The sequence below is a fragment of the Hyla sarda genome, chromosome 9 (assembly GCF_029499605.1).
Source record: "Hyla sarda isolate aHylSar1 chromosome 9, aHylSar1.hap1, whole genome shotgun sequence".
Lineage (NCBI taxonomy): Eukaryota > Metazoa > Chordata > Amphibia > Anura > Hylidae > Hyla > Hyla sarda.
The window spans coordinates 149,803,559-149,825,046 of record NC_079197.1 but is presented as its reverse complement, the minus strand read 5'-3'; the positions used below and the strand labels follow the sequence as shown (position 1 = coordinate 149,825,046).

General features: G+C 42.4%; 1 protein-coding gene across 5 annotated transcripts in view; it reads right to left on the bottom strand.

Annotated features, from left to right (window-relative positions):
- Positions 1-1,549: 1,549 nt before the first annotated feature.
- DPF1 (double PHD fingers 1) overlaps positions 1,550-21,488 on the bottom strand; it is a 117,794-nt gene continuing 97,855 nt past the window's right edge. For 4 of the 5 annotated variants that reach the window (XM_056537622.1, XM_056537625.1, XM_056537623.1 and 1 more), the window contains 3 exons: positions 13,074-13,193; positions 10,868-10,980; positions 9,268-9,373 (listed from right to left, as the gene is read on the bottom strand). In XM_056537622.1, the coding sequence (XP_056393597.1) occupies positions 9,284-9,373; positions 10,868-10,980; positions 13,074-13,193 (323 nt within the window). In that variant the 3' untranslated portion in view covers positions 9,268-9,283. Of the gene's footprint in view, positions 2,290-9,267; positions 9,374-10,867; positions 10,981-13,073; positions 13,194-21,488 lie in introns of those variants that run through there. The other variant, XM_056537626.1, reaches the window with a different exon arrangement.

The following is a 21,488-nucleotide window of genomic DNA, read 5'->3' as shown; positions in this document are numbered from 1 at the left end:
TACGGGTTCCTAGTTGTCTGCAGGATAAAATGTATACAGTTAAGACTGATAACGGACTGATAAGCATTGGAGAAATATGGAGATGTACTAACACTGCTCATTGAAAGGTCTACCGTCCACTATGGCCCGGTCCACTGCAGGAAATTGTAGTAGAAGAAGGATAAGAAAATCAAATCACAACAATGTGAACATAGCATTCATAGCCAACCGGGATTGTAACTACAAGGGGTGCAAAAGTAGCAGTCACTACCAAATTCTGGTGCCTGGTGGGTCAAGAGCCCATCAGGAGACACCAATATAATTGTAGGAACTCTACTGTAAATTTTTTACTTTGACCCAAAACATCCATAAGACCTTGCCAGACACAAAAGGGCACAAGTATTTTCTAGAAAATGTCTCAACTGCTGTTACTGGCACATACTCTACTAACACTTCCATGAGATGTGGATAATTGGCACCATGTTTGGTTCAAAAGTAGACACAGCATGTGTAACCCCAATCCTGTGTTTAACCCAAAAATAGACAGAAAAGGTAGGAGAAATGCAATTATAAATGTGTTGCCAGTCCACAATGACACTTATAACCTTCAAAATAACCCAAAGACCCTGAAGATCCCAGGGCAATCCAAATTATTTATACAACCCTTAAGGGGTTACCCCCCTGTGGTGTACCGGCTTTCTCAAGGGCTAAGAGGCTCACTAGCCTCATAGCCCTTGACAAAGCCAGTATGCCGGTGAAACGTCGGGGAGGCTATAAGAGTGGGTTTTAATATCAGTGGACACCCTAGGCAGGATACTGTTCTAATATATACCAATACATTTCAGGACTGTGTGAATGGGGCAATAAAATGATGGCAGCCATTAATACACCATTTTACTGCCAAGAGGTGATACATAGTAGGTGCTAGTGGGAGCAGCACATTAATTATTGCCATCAATAGGATTCCACTGTAATTTTAAGTTTATTATAGGGTAATAATAGTAGCTTTAAAGAGTTTAACAAAATTGTAATGTTTTTAGGGGGGCCTCTAGTAAGGGTTTTTCCCCCAGGGGGGTAACCCATTAAGAGTTGTATAAATTACTTATAACGACCATCATATCAATACATGTGCCCCAATGTATCTGCCGTGACACCAGCGCTAGCCTGTTAGGCCGTCAAATGAAAAGAGAGAATTTTTGCAGTCTATATAACTGGAATGATACGGGTTGTAAGAACAGATATTCGGCTGTCCGGGCATGCTGGGAGTTGTAGTTTTGCAATAGCTGGAGGCAGCCTGGTTTGGAAGTAGTGATATTTCAGGCAACTTTGCGGTTCAATTAATGCGGAATTAAAGGAATTTTACCGTACTAAATAATGGTAACCATATGTGAATGATGACGTGAACAGGTAGACCAAGAATTGTGGAGAAAAGCCGAAACTTAAAGGGATACTCCGGTGGATAATTTATTTTTTTTTTTTTTAAATCAGCTGGTGCCAGAAAGTTAAACAGATTTGTAAATTACTTCTATTAAAAAAATCTTAATCCTTCCAGTACTTATTAGTGGCTGTATATTACAAATTCTTTTCTTTTTGGATTTATTTTCTGTCTGTCCACAGTGCTCTCTGCTGACACCTCTGTCCATGTCAGGAACTGTCCAGAGCAGGAGAAAATCCCCATAGCAAACCTCTCCTGCTCTGGACACTTCCTAAAATGGACAGAGGTGTCAGTAGAGAGCACTGTGGTCAGACAGAAAACAAAATCCAAAAAGAAAAGAGTTTCCTCTCTAGTATTCAGCGGCTAATCAGTACTGGAAGGATTAAGATTTTTTTTTAATAGAGGCAGTTTACAAATCTGCTTAACTTTTTGGCGCCAGTTGATTTAAAAAAAAATAATGTTTTCCAACGGAGTACCCCTTTAATTCAAAAGCAGCGGACCTGCGAACTAAAGAACACTTAAAAGTGAAGGGGTCAGGGCGGCTCGATCTCTTTGGGCCACAGGGCTGTAGTGGACGGGTCAGGAGGGAACGGACCATTATCAGAGATAAAGAAGTAGCAGAGAAATAAATAGGAGCAGAATGTAAGTACTTCATAGTATTAATACACAGCCGAACCAATCAAACTACTTTACACCGCTCAGAACGCTGAGCAGGGGGAAGGACCATAGTGCTGAAATGATAGAAGAGGATTCTGGGAATAAGCAAGACCAGTCTGAGGGCATCAGTGATCTTCTGCCTCCAATGGCTTTAGGTCAATGTGATGTAGGCCGATGCTTTCTCCTTCAGTTGTCTCAGGCACAAGTGACAACTCCAGCTACCTGCAAAATGAAGATCTTGTTCTTAGGAAACGTTTAGGGTTTAATTATCAAAGGAAAGAGAAAAGTATTTGCCCCCTTATATATCTGATATTACAATATATGTGTGGAAGCCTTTCATACGGAAGGTGTTCGGACTGCATTCCATTCACGTAGTGATACAGTGTTGTCTATTCACACTAGGTTATATGGTACGGCAACATGCAGCCCTATCCATACTGTCCAAAAAAACAGACCCCCCCTCAAAATATGGGTCAAGGGGATCCATTAGAAGACAGATTTGTCACTGACCTATTATAAGTTTAGCTTCACGTAGTAAGTGTTTGGGAGAGAGAGAACCTCTAGATATACCGGGTAGGTCATTTCTATGGATACACCTTAATAAAATGGGAGTGGTTGGTGATAGTAACTTCCTGTTTGTGGCACATTAGTATATGTGAGGGGGGAAACTTTTCAAGATGGGTGGTGACCATGGCGGCCATTTTGAAGTCCGACATTATGAATCCAACTTTTCTTTTTTCAATAGGAAGAGGGTCATGTGACACATCAAACTTATTGGGAATTTCACAAGAAAAACAATGATGTGCTTGGTTTTAACCTAACTTTATTCGTTCATTAGTTATTTACAAGTTTCTGACCACTTATAAAATGTGTTCAATGTGCTGCCCATTGTGTTGGATTGTCAATGCAACCCTCTTCTCTATATACTGCTATATACTACTATATACACCGCAGGAGAAATGCTAGCATAGGCTTCCAGTATCCGTATACACTGCTATATACTACTATATACACCGCAGGAGAAATGCTAGCACAGGCTTCCAGTATCCATATACACTGCTATATACTACTATTTACACCGCAGGAGAAATGCTAACACAGGCTTCCAGTATCCGTATACACTGCTATATACTACTATATATACACCGCAGGAGAAATGCTAGCACAGGCTTCCAGTATCCGTATACACTGCTATATACTACTATATATACCGCAGGAGAAATGCTAGCACAGGCTTCCAGTATCTGTATACACTGCTATATACTACTATATACACCGCAGGAGAAATGCTAGCACAGGCTTCCAGTATCCGTATACACTGCTATATACTACTATATGCACCGCAGGAGAAATGCTAGCACAGGCTTCCTGTATCCGTATACACTGCTATATACTACTATATACACCGCAGGAGAAATGCTAGCACAGGCTTTCAGGATCCGTATACACTGCTATATACTCCTATATACACCGCAGGAGAAATGCTAGCACAGGCTTCCAGGATCCGTATACACTACTATATACTACTATATACACCGCAGGAGAAATGCTAGCACAGGCTTCCAGTATCCGTATACACTGCTATATACTACTATATACACCGCAGGAGAAATGCTAGCACAGGCTTCGAGTATCTGTATACACTACTATATACTACTATATACACCGCAGGAGAAATGCTAGCACAGGCTTCGAGTATCAGTATACACTGCTATATACTACTATATACACCGCAGGAGAAATGCTAGCACAGGCTTCCAGTATCAGTATACACTGCTATATACTACTATATACACCGCAGGAGAAATGCTAGCACAGGCTTCCAGTATCCGTATACACTACTATATACTACTATATACACCGCAGGAGAAATGCTAGCACAGGCTTTCAGTATCCGTATACACTGCTATATACTACTATATACACCGCAGGAGAAATGCTAGCACAGGCTTCCAGTATCCGTATACACTGCTATATACTACTATATACACCGCAGGAGAAATGCTAGCACAGGCTTCCAGTATCCGTATACACTGCTATATACTACTATATACACCACAGGAGAAATGCTAGCACAGGCTTCCAGTATCCGTATACACTGCTATATACTACTATATACCCCGCAGGAGAAATGCTAGCACAGGCTTCCAGTATCCGTATACACTGCTATATACTACTATATACACCGCAGGAGAAATGCTAGCACAGGCTTCCAGTATCCGTATACACTGCTATATACTACTATATACACCGCAGGAGAAATGCTAGCACAGGCTTCCAGCATCCATAGTTTCAGGTGCTGCACATCTCGTATCTTCACAGCATACACAATTGCCTTCAGATTACCCCAAAGATAAAAGTCTAAGGGGGTCAGATCGGGAGACCTTGGGGGCCATTCAACTGGCCCACGACGACCAATCCACTTGATGTGTTTCCCTCTTTATGCACTGAAGCTGGCACGTTCCTTGAGTTTTTCCAGCAAGATGGTGACCACCACATTATGGGTGCCAGGTCCGAGCATTCCTAGATGAACAGTTTCCTGGAAAGTGGATTGGTCGTCGTGGGCCAGTTGAATGGCCCCCAAGGTCTCCCGATCTGACCCCCTTAGACTTTTATCTTTGGGGTAATCTGAAGGCAATTGTGTATGCTGTGAAGATACGAGATGTGCAGCACCTGAAACTATGGATACTGGAAGCCTGTGCTAGCATTTCTCCTGCGGTGTATATAGTAGTATATAGCAGTGTATACGGATACTGGAAGCCTGTGCTAGCATTTCTCCTGCGGTGTATATAGTAGTATATAGCAGTGTATACGGATACTGGAAGCCTGTGCTAGCATTTCTCCTGCGGTGTATATAGTAGTATATGGCAGTGTATACGGATACTGGAAGCCTGTGCTAGCATTTCTCCTGCAGTGTATATAGTAGTATATAGCAGTGTATACGGATACTGGAAGCCTGTGCTAGCATTTTTCCTGCGGTGTATATAGTAGTATATAGCAGTGTATACGGATACTGGAAGCCTGTGCTAGCATTTCTCCTGCAGTGTATATAGTAGTATATAGCAGTGTATACGGATACTGGAAGCCTGTGCTAGCATTTCTCCTGAGGTGTATATAGTAGTATATAGCAGTGTATACTGATACTGGAAGCCTGTGCTAGCATTTCTCCTGCGGTGTACATAGTAGTTTATAGCAGTGTATATGGATACTGGAAGCCTGTGCTAGCATTTCTCCTGCTGTGTATATGGTATATAGCAGTGTATACGGATACTGGAAGCCTGTGCTAGCATTTTTCCTGCGGTGTATATAGTAATATATAGCAGTGTATACGGATACTGGAAGCCTGTGCTAGCATTTCTCCTGCAGTGTATATAGTAGTATATAGCAGTGTATACGGATACTGGAAGCCTGTGCTAGCATTTCTCCTGCAGTGTATATAGTAGTATATAGCAGTGTATACGGATACTGGAAGCCTGTGCTAGCATTTCTCCTGCGGTGTATATAGTAGTATATAGCAGTGTATACGGATACTGGAAGCCTGTGCTAGCATTTCTCCTGCTGTGTATATAGTAGTATATAGTAGTGTATACGGATACTGGAAGCCTGTGCTAGCATTTCTCCTGTGGTGTATATAGTAGTATATAGCAGTGTATACGGATACTGGAAACCTGTGCTAGCATTTCTCCTGCGGTGTATATAGTAGTATATAGCAGTGTATACGGATACTGAAAGCCTGTGCTAGCATTTCTCCTGCGGTTTACATAGTAGTATATAGCAGTGTATATGGATACAGGAAGCCTGTGCTAGCATTTCTCCTGCGGTGTATATAGTAGTATATAGCAGTGTATATGGATACTGGAAGCCTGTGCTAGCATTTCTCCTGCGGTGTATATAGTAGTATATAGCAGTGTATATGGATACTGGAAGCCTGTGCTAGCATTTCTCCTGCGGTGTATATAGTAGTATATAGCAGTGTATACAGATACTGGAAGCCTGTGCTAGCATTTCTCCTGCAGTGTATATAGTAGTTTATAGCAGTGTATACGGATACTGGAAGCCTGTGCTAGCATTTCTCCTGCAGTGTATATAGTAGTATATAGCAGTGTATACGGATACTGGAAGCCTGTGCTAGCATTTCTCCTGCGGTGTATATAGTAGTATATAGCAGTGTATACGGATACTGGAAGCCTGTGCTAGCATTTCTCCTGCGGTGTATATAGTAGTATATAGCAGTATATAGAGAAGAGGGTTGCATTGACAATCCAACATAATGGGCAGCACATTGAACACATTTTATAAGTGGTCAGAAACTTGTAAATAACTCATGAAAGAATAAAAGTTACGCTAAAACCAAGAACATCATTGTTTTTCTTGTGAAATTCCCAATAAGTTTGATGTGTCACATGACCCTCTTCCTATTGAAAAAACAAAAGTTGGATTCAAAATGGCCGACTTCATAATTGCTGCCATGGTCACCACCCATCTTGAAAAGTTTCCCTCCTCACATATACTAATGTGCCACAAACAGGAAGTTACTATCACCAACCATTCCCATTTTATTAAGGTGTATCCATAGAAATGGCCCACCCTGTACAGTGATCCCTCAACTTACAATGGTTTCAATATTTTCAGTCTTTTCTGGACCATTGTAACTTGACACCAGACTCAACATACAATGCTACAGACAGTCCAGATCTACAAAATGTGTCATTGACTGGAAGAACTGACCAATCAGAATGGACATTTCACTGGTAAAACTACTGTATTACTGAAGTGTATGCACTGACTGGTGTATGGTAGCGCCCCCTACAGTACAGGGAGGTATTACATGTTCTATACTCTTTACCTGTACCAGGGTTAGCTGCTCCTTTGGACACCAGGTGAGGGTGGCTCCATGTTACTTTTTTAGGACACTGTGTGTACTGAAGAAGCTCCTGTCCTCTACATAGACAGTGATTACAGCTCCCAGCAGATCTTTATTACTTTTATATGTAAGGATTTGCTTTATCTGTATTAGTTATCTGCTTATTTTTCTTTAAAGGAAATCTGCAGCGGTATATAACTTACCTCCTATGCGCAAGATAGGGGATAAGTGTTTGATTGTGGGGGGTCCAACTGCTGGGACCCCCTACGATCTCCTGTACAGGGCCCCACGTCTCTGCCGCAGCTCTCCCCGTGCAGGAGGTGTGTCGGCCACGGCCAACACGCACCCTCCATGTATCTCTATGGGAGAGGCGGAGATGCAGCGCCGCTCGTGCACCCCCGCCCCTCCCATAGAGCTGAATAGAGGGGGTGTGTCTATTGACCTCAGTGAGGTCGACGACACAAGCACTAGCTGCGCAGAGACACAGCAGTGCCAGGTCCCGGTATGGGACATTGCGTGGGCTCCCAGCGGTTGGACCTCCCCGTGATCAAATACTAATCCCCTAACCTGCGAATATATACTGCTGCAGTACTCCTTTAAAGGGGTTATCCAGGAAAAAACTTTTTTTTATATATCAACTGGCTCCAGAAAGTTAAACAGATTTGTAAATTACTTCTATTAAAAAATCTTTATCCTTTAAAGAACTCCAGAATATAAAAATTGTCCCCCATAGTGTCGGCAGTAAAAAAATAAAGAGGTACATACCTTCCTCTGCTCCCCCGGGGCCTCCGGTAACCGTCTCCGGTCTCCACCGCGATCCTCTTCCTGGTTGCCGGTGGTCGGATGAATCATACTGCGCTCAGCCAATCACCAGCCGCAGTGAAGTCCCGACTCGGCCAGCGATAGGCTGAGCGGCAGTGTGAGAATGCTTCAAGACACACAATTCTTCACTACACCAGCACCTGCTGCCGGGGCCGAAAACGTCACACTGCCGCTCAGCTTATCGCCGGCCGAGTCGGGACTTCACTGCGGCCGGTGATTGGCTGAGCGCAGTATGATTCACCGACCACCCGCAACCAGGAAGAGGATCGCGGTGGAGACCGGAGTCAGTTACCGGAGGCCCGGGGGAGCGAAGGAAGTTATGTACCTCTTTATTTTTTTACTGCCGGCAGTATGGGGGACAATTTTTATATTCTGGAGTTCTCCTTTAAAGGGGTATTCCAGGAAAAAACTTTTTTTTATATATCAACTGGCTCCAGAAAGTTAAACAGATTTGTAAATCACTTCTATTGAAAACACTTAATCCTTTCAGTACTTATGGGCTGCTGAAGTTGAGCTGTTTTTTTTCTGTCTCAGTGCTCTCTGATGACACGTGTCTCGGGAACCGCCCAGTTTAGAAGAAAATTCCCATAGCAAACCTCTTCAACTCTGCTCTCTGCTGACATCTCTGCTTGTCTCGGGAACTGCACACTGTTGCCAGACAGAAAACTTCAGCAGTTGATAATTATTGAAAGGATTAAGATTTTTTCATAGAAGTAATTTACAAATCTGTTTAACTTTCTGGAGCCAGTTGATATATAAAAAAAGTTTTTTCATGGAATACCCCTTTAAGTACTTATGAGCTTCTGAAGTTGAGTTGTTCTTTTCTGTCTAAGTACTCTCTGGTGACACGTGTCTCGGGAACCTCCCAGTTTAAAAGAGGTTTGCTATGGGGGATTTTCTTCTAAACTGGGCGGTTCCCGAGACAGGTGTCATCAAAGAGCACTCAACTTCAGAAGCTCATAAGTACTGAAAGGATTAAGATTTTTTAATAGAAGTAATTTACAAATCTGTTTATCTTTCTGGAGCCAGTTGTTATATATATATATATATATATATATATATATATATATATATATATAAAAATAGTTTTTTTCCTGGATTACCCCTTTAATGCTGACTTTTTCCTATTTCTGGATGACATTTTAGGGATTCAGAACCAATTACCAGGTTTCTATGGAATTTTGGTCTCCGCATACAATGGTCGCCCCATAACCAATTATTATTGTAACTTGAGGGACCACTGTATGTGCAACACAAGAGAAGACTTCAAAGACTAACGTTCTCATCAAAGTGAATATCATGTAAACCCTGTAAAATTAAACAATTAAATAATATGATCCGCTCATTGCTACACATTGACGTGTCTGTCATACGGAAGGAAGCTGTTCCTCATAGTTATAATTCATGGCACATAGTGGTATGTACAAAGATAGTAGATTTATTTATTCACTAATTTCCAGGAGAGACTCCCAGACCAATGGTTCTATTTAACATGCATATCTCTAGTAAAAATATATATATATATACTACTCGCCTTCTGGGGGCTCCGACATTGGTGGGCTCAGACAATACATATGATAACCTCGGTCACAGTCATCACAGAAGAGCAGCTGGTCCTGTGGTAAGAGAAGGGGAAGTGGTTTAGGACATTTGAACCCCAAACTAAAAAAATATACAAAATAAGCAGCCCTATAATCCGTGAACAAAACCCTTCCATCTACCCTACATATTTACAGCAACAGTAAACACTCATGAGCTGATGCCCTGTACATTGTACATATGTAAAGACTGAACGTCATAGGGTGTGGTGCATAATAATACATATATATATATATATATATATATATATATATAAATGCTGCAAAAAATTTTTTTTTATTTAATATATGTATAGATAAAGATGATAATAGTCTGCAAACCAAAGTTAGTGCAATTTTCAATGGCGATGAGAGATCGCTGAAATGTTGTCAACACCTTTTATTTGCACTAACTTTGGTGTGCTGACTATTATCATCTTTATCTAAAGTGGGATCGGAGCACCGAGATCCAATTGGCGTGCACCCCTGGGACTCTTTTACTGGATGTGCTGCTTACTATTGATTTATATATATATATATATATATATAATAAAATATACCATATTTATCGGCGTATAACACGCATTTTTAAGGCTAAAATGTTTAGCCTAAAGTCTATGTGTTATACGCCGTTAAGCCGCTGCAGTTCAATGATTTAGAGCGGGTGCATAAAATCAATGAACTGCAGCGGCTTTTGCAGGTCCAGAGACCAGCTGTCGCTGCCCGATTCTCTGCCCCTGCCTATCCTGGGGTCCAGAGACTGCGGGCGCCGCTGCCCCATTACCTCCCCCATCCCCCCCCGGTTTTTCTGACCCCGCAGAAGCCCCCAGGAAAAGCAGCGGGAGAGAGGCCGCCGCTGCCCGCTTCTCTCCCCCTGGCTATCGGCGCAGCTGCCCCATTGCCTCCCCCATCCCCGGTTTTATAATAACCTGTTGTCGGAGTCGGGTCCGCGCTGCTTCTGGCTCCGGTGTGGCGTCTCCTGCGTCGTTGCTATGCGCTGCGCAATGACGAGTGACGTCGCGTTGAAGACATCACTCGTCATTGCGCCTCGCAGTGCATAGCAACGACACAGGAGACGACACACCGGAGCCAGAAGCAGCGCGGACCCGACTCCGACAACAGGTTATTATAAAACCGGGGATGGGGGAGGCAATGGGGCAGCTGCGCCGATAGCCAGGGGGAGAGAAGCGGGCAGCGACGGCCTCTCTCCCGCTGCTTTTCCTGGGGGCTACTGCGGGGTCAGAAAAACCGGGGGGGATGGGGGAGGTAATGGGGCAGCGGCGCCGGCAGTCTCTGGACCCCAGGATAGGCAGGGGCAGAGAATCGGGCAGCGACGGCTTCCCTCCCCCTGCCTTTCCTGGGGGCTTCTGCGGGGTCAGAAACAGTCTATCAGGGTATACACATGCACACACGCACCCTCATTTTACCAAGGATATTTGGGTAAAAAACTTTTTTTACCCAAATATCCTTGGTAAAATGAGTGTGCGTGTTTTAGGACGATGCGTGGCATACCCCGATAAATACGGTACTTACATCATTTTCCGAAGTTCCACAAAGAATACAGGACTTGCACTCAATGCACTGCCAACGATAAGTCCTAACAGCGGCTGTCATATTGACGGTGAACTGTAGACATGAGGGGTGACCTACAAGAGAGGAGAGTTATAGTCATGGCACAACACGACTGGGTATGAAACACTTGGATAAGGCAGAGTGACTTGTTAGCGCCCCTCCTAGCCCACAGAGTACTAGCTAAGCCCTTACATATAGACCAGTTTATTTGGTCAATGTACTGCATATTTGGTCAAAGTACAGTTGCAAAACTACAACTCCCAGCATGCCCGGACAGCCTTTGGCTGTCCGGGCATGCTGGGGGTTGTAGTTTTGTAACAGCTGGAAACACACTGTTTTTATATATGGCAGGGGGTGGTGTCAAAATCAAAAAGAAGTGATACTCACCTACCCTGATCCTCCTTAACAGCTCCTGGTTCCCACTCATCACCTCCTCTTCCTGGTTACTGTGACACGTTGTTCCTTTAAAAGGGGTACTCCACTGGAAAATATTTTTTTTTTTAAATCAACTGGTGCCAGAAAGTTAAACAGATTTGTGAATTACTTCTATTTAAAAAAAAATCTTAATCCTTCCAGTACTTGTCAGCTGCTATATGATCCACAGAAAGTTCTTTTCTTTTTGAATTTCCTTTCTGTCTGACCACAGTGCTCTCTGCTGACACCTCTGTCCATTTTAGGAACTGTCCAGAATAGGAGCAAATCCCCATAGAAAACCTCTCCTGCTCAGGACCGTTCCTAAAATGGACAGAAGTGTCAGCAGAGAGCACTGTGGTCAGACAGAAAGGAAATTCAAAAAGAAAAAGAAATTCCTGTGGATCATATAGCAGCTGATAAGTGCTGGAAGGATTAAGATTTTTTTAGTAGACATTATTTACAAATCTGTTTAACTTTCTGGCACCAGTTGATAAAAAAAAAAAATGTATTCCAGTGGAGTACCCCTTTAAGAAGTGTGCACACACAGCATGGCCACAGCATGACTGGCATAGCAGGCAACACATAACAGTAACCATTAAGAAGTGGTGACCAAAGGGAACTGGCAGCTGCGGAGGATCAGGGTAGGTAAGTATCACTTTTTTTTTATTTTTACATAACCCCAGCTACATAATAAGCAATTTTTTTTCCACCTAGACAACCCCCTGACTGGTGAGCGTAACTTGAATAACCATATGCTAGGGGATGGGGCTTAATCGCGGCGCCCGCAATCAGCCGTATAAGGGAACCGTATTTAATGTATGTGTATGAGCCGATCGGAGTGAACCGCAGCCTCTGGTCGGCTGCGTTTTCGGCCGTATGCGGTTTCCCGACCGCAGGCAAAAACGTGGTCGACTGCGTTTTTGCCTACGGTCAGGAAACCACATACGGCCCAAAACGCAGCCGACCGGAGGCTGCGGTTCACTCCGGTCGGCTCATAGACATGCATTAAATACGGTTCCCCTATACGGCTGAGTGCGGGCGCCGCGATTAAGACCCCCCCCCCCTCCCAGCCGTATACGGGAACCGTAAGTACAAAACGTGGTGTGAAACCAGCCTTACCAGAAGGGTACGCAAAACACCATCTCCAAAGACGAAGCATGTCAAATGAAAAGTCAACCCAAAATCCACCCACTCTTCTATGAAGTCTAAACACTATATAGACTCTTAAAGGGATACTCCCGTGGAAAACTTTTTTTTTTTTTTTTTTTAAATCAACTGGTGCCAGAAAGTTAAACAGATTTGTAAATCTCTTCTATTAAAAAAATCTTAATCCTTCCAGTACTTTTGAGAAGCTGTATACTAAAGAGAAATCCAAAAAAAGAAATGCTTTTCCTGTGATGTCATGACCACAGTGCTCCCTGCTGACCTCTGCTGTCCATTTTAGGAACTGTCCAGAGCAGAGGAAAATCCCCATAGGAAACATATGCTGCTCTGGACAGTTCCTAAAATGGACAGCAGAGGTCAGTAGAGAACACTGTGGTCGTGACATCAGAGGAAATGCATTTCTTTTTTGGATTTCTCTTTAGTATACAGCCCCTAAAAAGTACTGGAAGGATTAAGATTTTTTAATAGAAGTGATTTACAAATCTGTTTAACTTTCTGGCACCAGTTGATAAAAAAAATAAATAAATAAAAAAAAGTTTTTCACGGGAGTACCCCTTTAAAAAGGGGGGACTCTTCAGCCTCATCTTACCAGAACGCCCACAGTCAGCACAGGAGATCAGGTCCTCGGGACATCCCATCTTCTTGGCCCCTCCTAGACAGAAGTCACAATAACCATTGGCAATGACCGAGCCGTCAGGAGCTTTCTTTACTGCAATACCGTAAAGAGAGGATGAATGAATGACCAGGGAGACACGTTCAGCATTTCAGTCATGGATTTCATGGTTAGAGCTGTTATGATTGACGATATTAGTGCTCGTTTATCTATTTCCCTCTATTTCACTGGTTTAACCACATATTATCTGTATTTATAGGCCCACAACACAATAGTATCAGATACTCTGGATTGTTATGAGACCTCAGTGACTTGTTCCTGAGCACAAGTACCGTGTATAAACCTCCGTGTTGTTTTCCCATGCCCCCTGGTGTGCCCGGGCAGCGTCTCGCAGCCCGGAGCTCCCCTATGGCTTGTATTATGTTTGTATGGTTTTATTCTGGCTCCTTTCCTGGATTTGCTACTTCGGCCTCAGCTGTCAGTATTGATACCTGTGACAGCTGCCGCCATTGGATTTACTGATTTTTTTTTGTCTCTCTCTCCCAGATTTTTTGGGCTGACCTCAAAAGGGTAAATGGGAATGTCTAATAAAAAGTGTAGATCAGTTTCTGTAATGTGCGGGTGAGATGTATGTACTGTAATATTAATATCACCAAGGAAACATCTACATCTATATACAGTATATACATTACCATAGTTCCTGTTTACTTCTAATAACTTCACCTACTCTGTCCAAATACTCCAATCACTGTAGAAAAATACTAGTTGTATAGGGGGAGATTTATCAAAACCTGTCCAGAGGGAAAGTTGCTGAGTTGCCCATAGCAACCAATCAGATTACTACTTTCATTTTTGAAAAGGCCTCTGAATAATGAAAGCAGCGATCTGATTGGTTGCTATGGGCAACTCAGCAACTTTTCCTCTGGACAGGTTTTGATAAATCTCTCCCTATATCGAGAGTACATGCTTTTATATCAGTACATACTGTATTCTGCAACATTGGAAGTGACCACCTAGGCCTTAAAAGGGGTACTCCGCTGCTCAGCGTTTGGAACAAACTGTTCTGAAGGCTGGAGCCGGCAGCTCATGATGTCATAGTCCCGCCCCCTCAATGCAAGTCTATGGGAGGGGGCGTGACATCCGTCACGCCCCCTCCCATAGACTTGCATTGAGATGGCGGGGCGTCATGAGGGAGCGGGCTCCAGCGTTCAGAACAGTTTGTTCCAAACGCTGAGCAGCGGAGTACCCCTTTTAAGGGAATCTGTCTGCTGCCATTCACGTTCCATGTTGCTGACACTATTAGACAGCTGTCAGGACAAGGAGACACATTGTACCTTTCACATATATGTCCCTGCTTTCATAACATAGAAAAAAATGCTTTTATACTCTGGTGCCAAGAGTCAAAGAGGCGTTTCCAGGTTCCTGAAGTTATGAGGGCTGGAACGCAACCTCGCTCCCCCTCCCTGTCCCTGCTTTATTGACAGTCAGCTGGTATATAATGGCCACAACTTGGAGAGAATCGCGGAACAGTGCAGCCCAAGGTATTTGCTAATGCATATGCACTGTTAGTGATGTTCAGATACATTTTTTGTTCAGACATTTTTTCTCTGATAAGATATATTACTGCCAATTTTAGTTTTTTCTTCCTTTCAAGAGCCATAAGATTTAGTTTCTCCATACACAGACATATGAGGGCTTGTTTTGTTCATGACCAATTGTACTTTGTAACAGCACCCTTCATTTTACCATAAAATATACTGCGAAACAAATAAAAATAAAATAAAAAAAACAACGTCCCTGGGCAAGAAACAGGTGAAGCTTCTCCGCCATATTCTGTTGGCTGCCAAGACTGGAGGAGGACTGTTCCTCCTTCCTGACATGAACTTTTGGCCCTTATTGGAGAGATTAGGTCCCTGGAATCCCTTACTGCCTCTTTAAATAATTCTACACTTGCATTCACTACAGTATGGGAACCATGGTTTATGGATCCACAACCCCCTTGACTGCTTCCCTTTCCTCTACCTCTTCCTTCTCTGTCTCCCTCTGTGTTTTGTGTAATGTTTGTCTCGTCATGTCTACAGGTTGTTTTTCTGTGCCCCCATTGAGGGCTTTTTTGAGGTTTTTATATGCTTCCTTTTTGGGTGGATTTCAGGGACGTTCCAGTGATCACATGACCAATGCTGTATATGTTCCTCCACCTTGGGATATTCCTTTCTATGTTTGTAATTGTATACATTTTTTTAATAACAATAGAATTGAAAAAAAAAAAAAAAAAAAAAAACATTTGTGAGATGTAGTTAAAGAAAAAAAAAAACGAAATTTAGCAAATTGGGAGGGTGGAGGGGTTTTGTTTTTACACTGTTCATCATGACATAAAACTGCCGTTATGTGGATCAGTTACCTTTTACTATTTTAAAAAAATGTAAATGCTTAACGCGTCACTGTCAATAAAATTTACTTTTGACATGTTGCCCACATGCGTCAAAAGTTTAGATCACACCAGGTCTTGCTCCTTAGGCTATGTCTCCACTTGTTTTTTTGTTTTTTTTTGCAAAACGCAAAGAAAAACGCCAATTCTGCCGCATGGCCTTTTTTTTTGTCAAAGAACGCTGCGGCCAGGTGTTAGCTGTAAGTCAATGAGAAATCGCAAATTTCGAATTCCACTTTGCGTTTTTTCACTTTGGCGTTTTTTTAAATCCTTTTGGCGTTTTTTCACTTTTTCAGCGTTTTTTTCCGCTCTTTGGCGTTTTGAAAAAAACGCTGTAGTTCCCTCAAACCGGCGTTTTTTTTGTCAAAATCGTGGCGTTTTGCTCCAATAGAAGTCTATGGGAGTGAGAAAATGCCAAGAAAAACGCTATGTGGATTTTAACTTTGGCGTTTTTGCAGGCGGTTTTTAATCTTTTTTGGACTTTAGCGATCCAAAAAAGTGATGTAGATACCTGTTTTTAATAAAATTTCGTAGGGTACCATTAAAAATTTTTTTTCAAAAATATACAGTAGTGAAGGAAAAAATTGTATCTAACGAAATGTATATTATTGAAAAAAAAACTATTACTTTTTAAACAGGGATCAATTTATGTGTGCGGGGAAATAAAAATGTAGCCGACAATTATAAAAATGTATTGTGTGTGTGTTTTTCACTTTTTTGCTTTATTTTTTACATTTTTTTTAGTTAGTACTACTACTCCCAGCATGGAACACACTGTTCCATGATGGGAGTAGTACTACCTGTACTAATAGACAGATCGTCCGCTGCGATCTTTCTGTATAATATATAGATGCGACGGCCGCTCTTCTATGGTCCCCTGCCCTGACGTATATATACACTTATTCATATTTCCCGCAGGGCTGTGATTGGCCAGCTGGTTCCAGCCAATCACAGCTCTCTGTGAGTAATAGGAACATGTGTATATATACGGCCATGCAGGGGACCATAGGAGAGCGGCCGCTGCATCTATACATTATACAGGAGGATCACAGCGGGTGTCAGAAGTGATACCCGCTGTGATCTTTCCATAACTGCAGCTACTACTACTCCCAACATGGAGCGCACTCTGCCTCATGCTGGGAGCTGTAGTATCTGCATTAATAGACAGATCGCAGCGGGTGTCAGAAGTTACACTCGCTGCGATCTGTCTATTAATACAGGTACTACAGCTCCCAGCATGGAGCAGAGTGTGCTCCATGTTGGGAGTAGTAGTGCCTGCTTAAGGACACATCACAGTGGATGTCACTACTGACACCCTCTGTGATCGTCCTGTCTATAGCAGAGATGCAGAGCGGCTGTATACATCGCTCACATCCCTGCTCTGCACTATACTCCAGGCCGGCCACTCATTCATTCATCTTTTCCTCAGAGCTGTGATTGGCTGCAACCATCCGGCCAATCACAGCTCTGGGTGGGAAATATGAATTTCTGTTGACATCAGTGGCCGGAGTATAGTGCAGAGAGGCGAGCGATGTATAAACCTGCTCGCCTCTCTGCTATATTATGGACGATCGCATCGGGTGTCAGGACTGACACCTGGGGCGATATGTCTATAGTACAGGTACTATCACTCCCAGCATGGAACAGTCTGTTTCATGCTGGGAGTAGTAGTACTACATAAAAAAAATGTTAAAAATGTATTTTAAAAAAAGAGAAACACACACTTTATTAAAAAATAATAAAAATTGGGTTCTAAAATATATACATTGCGTTTAATAACAAATTTTCCATCACTTCCTTTTTTTTTTTTTTTTTTTTGGTACCCAAGAAATTTTGGGTACCAAAAAAAGACGCCAAGGTGCAATTTCCACACAAATGAAAAAAACACTGGAAAAAACGCAAGAAAAAACGCATGATGACGTCACTTGCACTGACGATTTTTCAGGCGTTTTTTTAATCCCTAAAAACGCAGTGCAAAAAACCAAGTGGAGACTTCACCTAAGATGGTGAGTTACTGTCGGGTGAATTAAGTGGCAGCGTGCGCCTCACTTCCCAGCTGTTACTTAAACTGGACCCTTTTTGTAATGTCTGTTAATCTGTATTTAGCATTTTTCTGCTTTGGGTCCTATTCAGACATTATGTTTATGTCTGAACAGTTTCTGTGTTTATTCCCCCTGGTTAAGGAAGAGTTAACCTTCCAGCTCTTCAGCACTGGCAGGATATATATGGCCTCTTCAGGTGCTGCTTTGGGCTGGTAATTACACCTGTTAATCCGACCATGTTTGCATTATGTTCACTATGTCTGTCTGAGCACATGTATCCTGAGTTTTAACCATGTTTTTCTGTCTTGGTTGATATATAGATTTTAGCTTGCCTTGTTTTAGCACCTTTGTTGGGTTTTAGCATTCTTGTATTGTTCGTTCTGCATATGCTTTGTGTTTCCTAAGTCCATGTTCACACTGTGCGTTTTGTCAGTCCTGTTTTTACCCTTGTTTGATCCTAGGATAGATTCCTGTTCTGAGCCTTGTGCTAATCTATCTATCTAGGAGTGAGTAAGTCTTGTGTCTGTACCAGTGTTTGCTTGTATTTAGGATTTTAGTTTCCCCTAGGCTAGTATCCTGTTCACACTGTGGAGTGTGCCCGCTAGCTAGGAGCCTATTTGGCTTTAGTTTTGTTGTCCCTCCATGATCCATGAGTCCAGTGTGAACAGTGCTCTTGATTTCCTGACCCGTTTAGTGTTCTTACAATCAGTTAATCTATTCATCCCCTGGTTTTGTCTGATGTAAACTTATCCTCCTATCTAGTCTTGTTCATATTATCATTTCTGCTGTTAATCTTGATCCTGGTTCTTGAACTGTATGTTAGTATGCTATATCCTGCCTGGCATTTCTGTTTGTAGCTTTGTAGTATTCCCTTTATGTTCCTGATTTGTTTCCCGACATATAGAGTTTCGTCTGTTTTGTTTGACTCTTACGCCCATGCACTTTAGCCCAGTATAGGGTCCCTCCTCGTGGTTGTCGATCTGTGGTTTAGGGCGGATGGGCAATAGGAAGACAGCGGTTGTAGGGACAGTTAGGGTTCACTAACTCCCTGCTCCCCTTTCATGACCCTTTTACTGCATAAGTTTATGAAGTGAAAAGGTCAGACAAAGCGGCCTGCCGGGGAGCGAAAAGGGCTGCTGTGCACTTCACCGGGTTAGAACATGTGATTTTAGCAGGTGTCAGGAGTAAGACCCAGCGCAGTCTAAATTTTTTACATGTCTGGACGACATGTCAAACGTTATATGTCATATTAAAATAACAGTAATGCTTTAACTCTTTCTGCAGAGTTGTGTGATCTTAATTTTTCTGCCATGATCTGTAGTTTTTATCGGTGGGGCCCCCGACTGCTGCATGGAGTGATGGGTCAGCTTTTGCTTAATGCACTGACTATGGGGTGTCTCTGGCACTCCCACAGACAATGCATGGAGCGTGTGCCAACCCACCACTCAATGCAGCAGGGAGAGTTGGGGCCCAGTTATGGATATCACGAAGGGTCCCAGAAAATTAATGAGGGAAAACTAAATAAAAAATAAAAATTAAAGCAGCTCACTATGAGGTAAAACTGATGTTATTTGTTTTCCTCAGGTCAGTATGCCATTTACTGTGCAGTTTAACTGGCCCATATGTGACCAAAAAGCAGCAATTCTGGCACTGCATATTGTTTGTTTATAGCCCTCATGGTGCAGATTCAATAGCATAACTTTAATACTTGAGACAAATCCCAAGTGGTGATACAAATTTATGATTACGTTTGTTTTTGATGTTTAGACTTTTTTAACAGGAGATTCACAAATGTAGTCAGCTCCTGTGCGCCCCTTAGTGGCAGCTGCAGGTAGGCAGAAGGTTCTCTTTTAAATTCTTATCTATGAAGAGGATTTGGAGCTTTGTATCAGAATGAAAGGAGTACCCAGAAAGACCTGTGCAAACAGGGGGAGAACAATCTGAGTGCAGATTTTGTATGGAAATTTCTCCACGCAGAAGTGACAATTTTTAGGATTTTGTGGTTGTTATGCATTTTTTGCTCCATTTTATGACAAACAACTCTTTGTACATACAGTGGGGCAAACAAGTATTTAGTCAGCCACCAATTGTGCAAGTTCCCCCACTTAAAAAATTGAGACACCTGTAATTTTCATCATAGGTATACCTCTATTTATGAGAGACATAATGAGAAAAAAATCCATAAAATCACATTGTCTGATTCTTAAAGAATTTACTTGCAAATCATGGTGGAAAATAAGTATTTGGTCATCTACAAACAAGCAAGATTTATGTCTCTCACAGACCTGAAACTTCTTCTTTAAGAGTCTCCTCTGTCCTCCACTCAACTCTGTCCACCTGTTTGAACTTGTTATCAGTATAAAAGACACCTGTCCACAACCTCAAACAGTCACACTCCAAACTCCACTATGGCCAAGACCAAAGAGCTGTCTAAGGACACCAGAAACAAAATTGTAGACCTGCACCAGGTTGGGAAGACTGAATCTGCAATATGCAAGCAGCTTGGTGTGAAGAAATCAACTGTGGGAGCAATTATTAGAAAATGGAAGACATACAAGACCACTGATAATCTCCCTCGATCTGGGGCTCCACACAAGATCTCACCCCGTGGTGTCAAAATGATCACAGGAACTGTGAACAAAAATCCCAGAACCACACGGGGGGACCTAGTGAATGACCTGCAGAGAGCTTGGACCAAAGTAACAAAGGCTACCATCAGTAACACACTACGCCGCCAGGGACTCAAATCATGCAGTGCCAGACGTGTCCCCCTGCTTAAGCAAGTTCATTTTCGGGCCCATTTGAAGTTTGCTACAGAGCATTTGGATGATCCAGAAGAGGATTGGGAGAATGTCATATGGTCAGATGAAACCAAAGTAGAACTTTTTGGTAAAAACTCAACTTGTCGTGTTTGGAGGAAAAAGAATGCTGAGTTCAATCCAAAGAACATCATACCTACTGTGAAGCATGGGGGTGGAAACATCATGCTTTGGGGCTGATTTTCAGCTAAGGGACCAGAATGACTGATCCATGTAAAGGAAAGAATGAATGGGGCCATGTATCGTGACATTTTTAGTGAAAACCTCCTTCCATCAGCAAGGGCATTGAAGATGAAACGTGGCTGGGTCTTTCAGCATGACAATGATCCCAAACACAACGCCCGGGCAACGAAGGAGTGGCTCCGTAAGAAGCATTTCAAGGTTCTGGGGTGGCCTAGCCAGTCTCCAGATCCCAAACCCATAGAAAATCTTTGGAGGGAGTTGAAAGTCCGTGTTGCCCAGCGACAGCCCCAAAACATCACTGCTCTAGAGGAGATCTGCATGGAGGAATGGGCCAAAATACCAGCAACAGTGTGTGAAAAACCTTGTGAAGACTTACAGCAAACGTTAGACCTCTGTCTTTGCCAACAAATGGTATATAACAAAGTATTGAGATGAACTTTTGGTATTGACCAAATACTTATTACCACCATATTTTGCTAATAAATTCTTTAAAAATCAGACAATGTGATTTTATGGATTTTTTTCTCATTATGTCTCTCATAGTTGAGTTATACCTATGATGAAAATTACAGCCTCTCTCATCTTTTTAAGTGGGAGAACTTGCACAATTGGTGGCTGACTAAATACTTTTTTACCCCACTGTATACATGAGTGCCCTTATGTTTAAAACCTCCTGTGGTGGAGTTTGTGATATTTTTTTTTTCCAAAGCAAAAAAAAAAAAAGTGAAAATGACAATTAATGCAAATATTATTATTATTTTTTTAAATAAATAACTACAGACTGTAATAAAATTGTGTATACTGCCATGTGGCTTTTGTGGTGTGACTGCAGTACTGCACCACCTACCTCATACATAAGTGCACTTCTCTAATAAAATTGCAAAAACTAACAGGTCAGAAGCTACAATTTATTCATGAA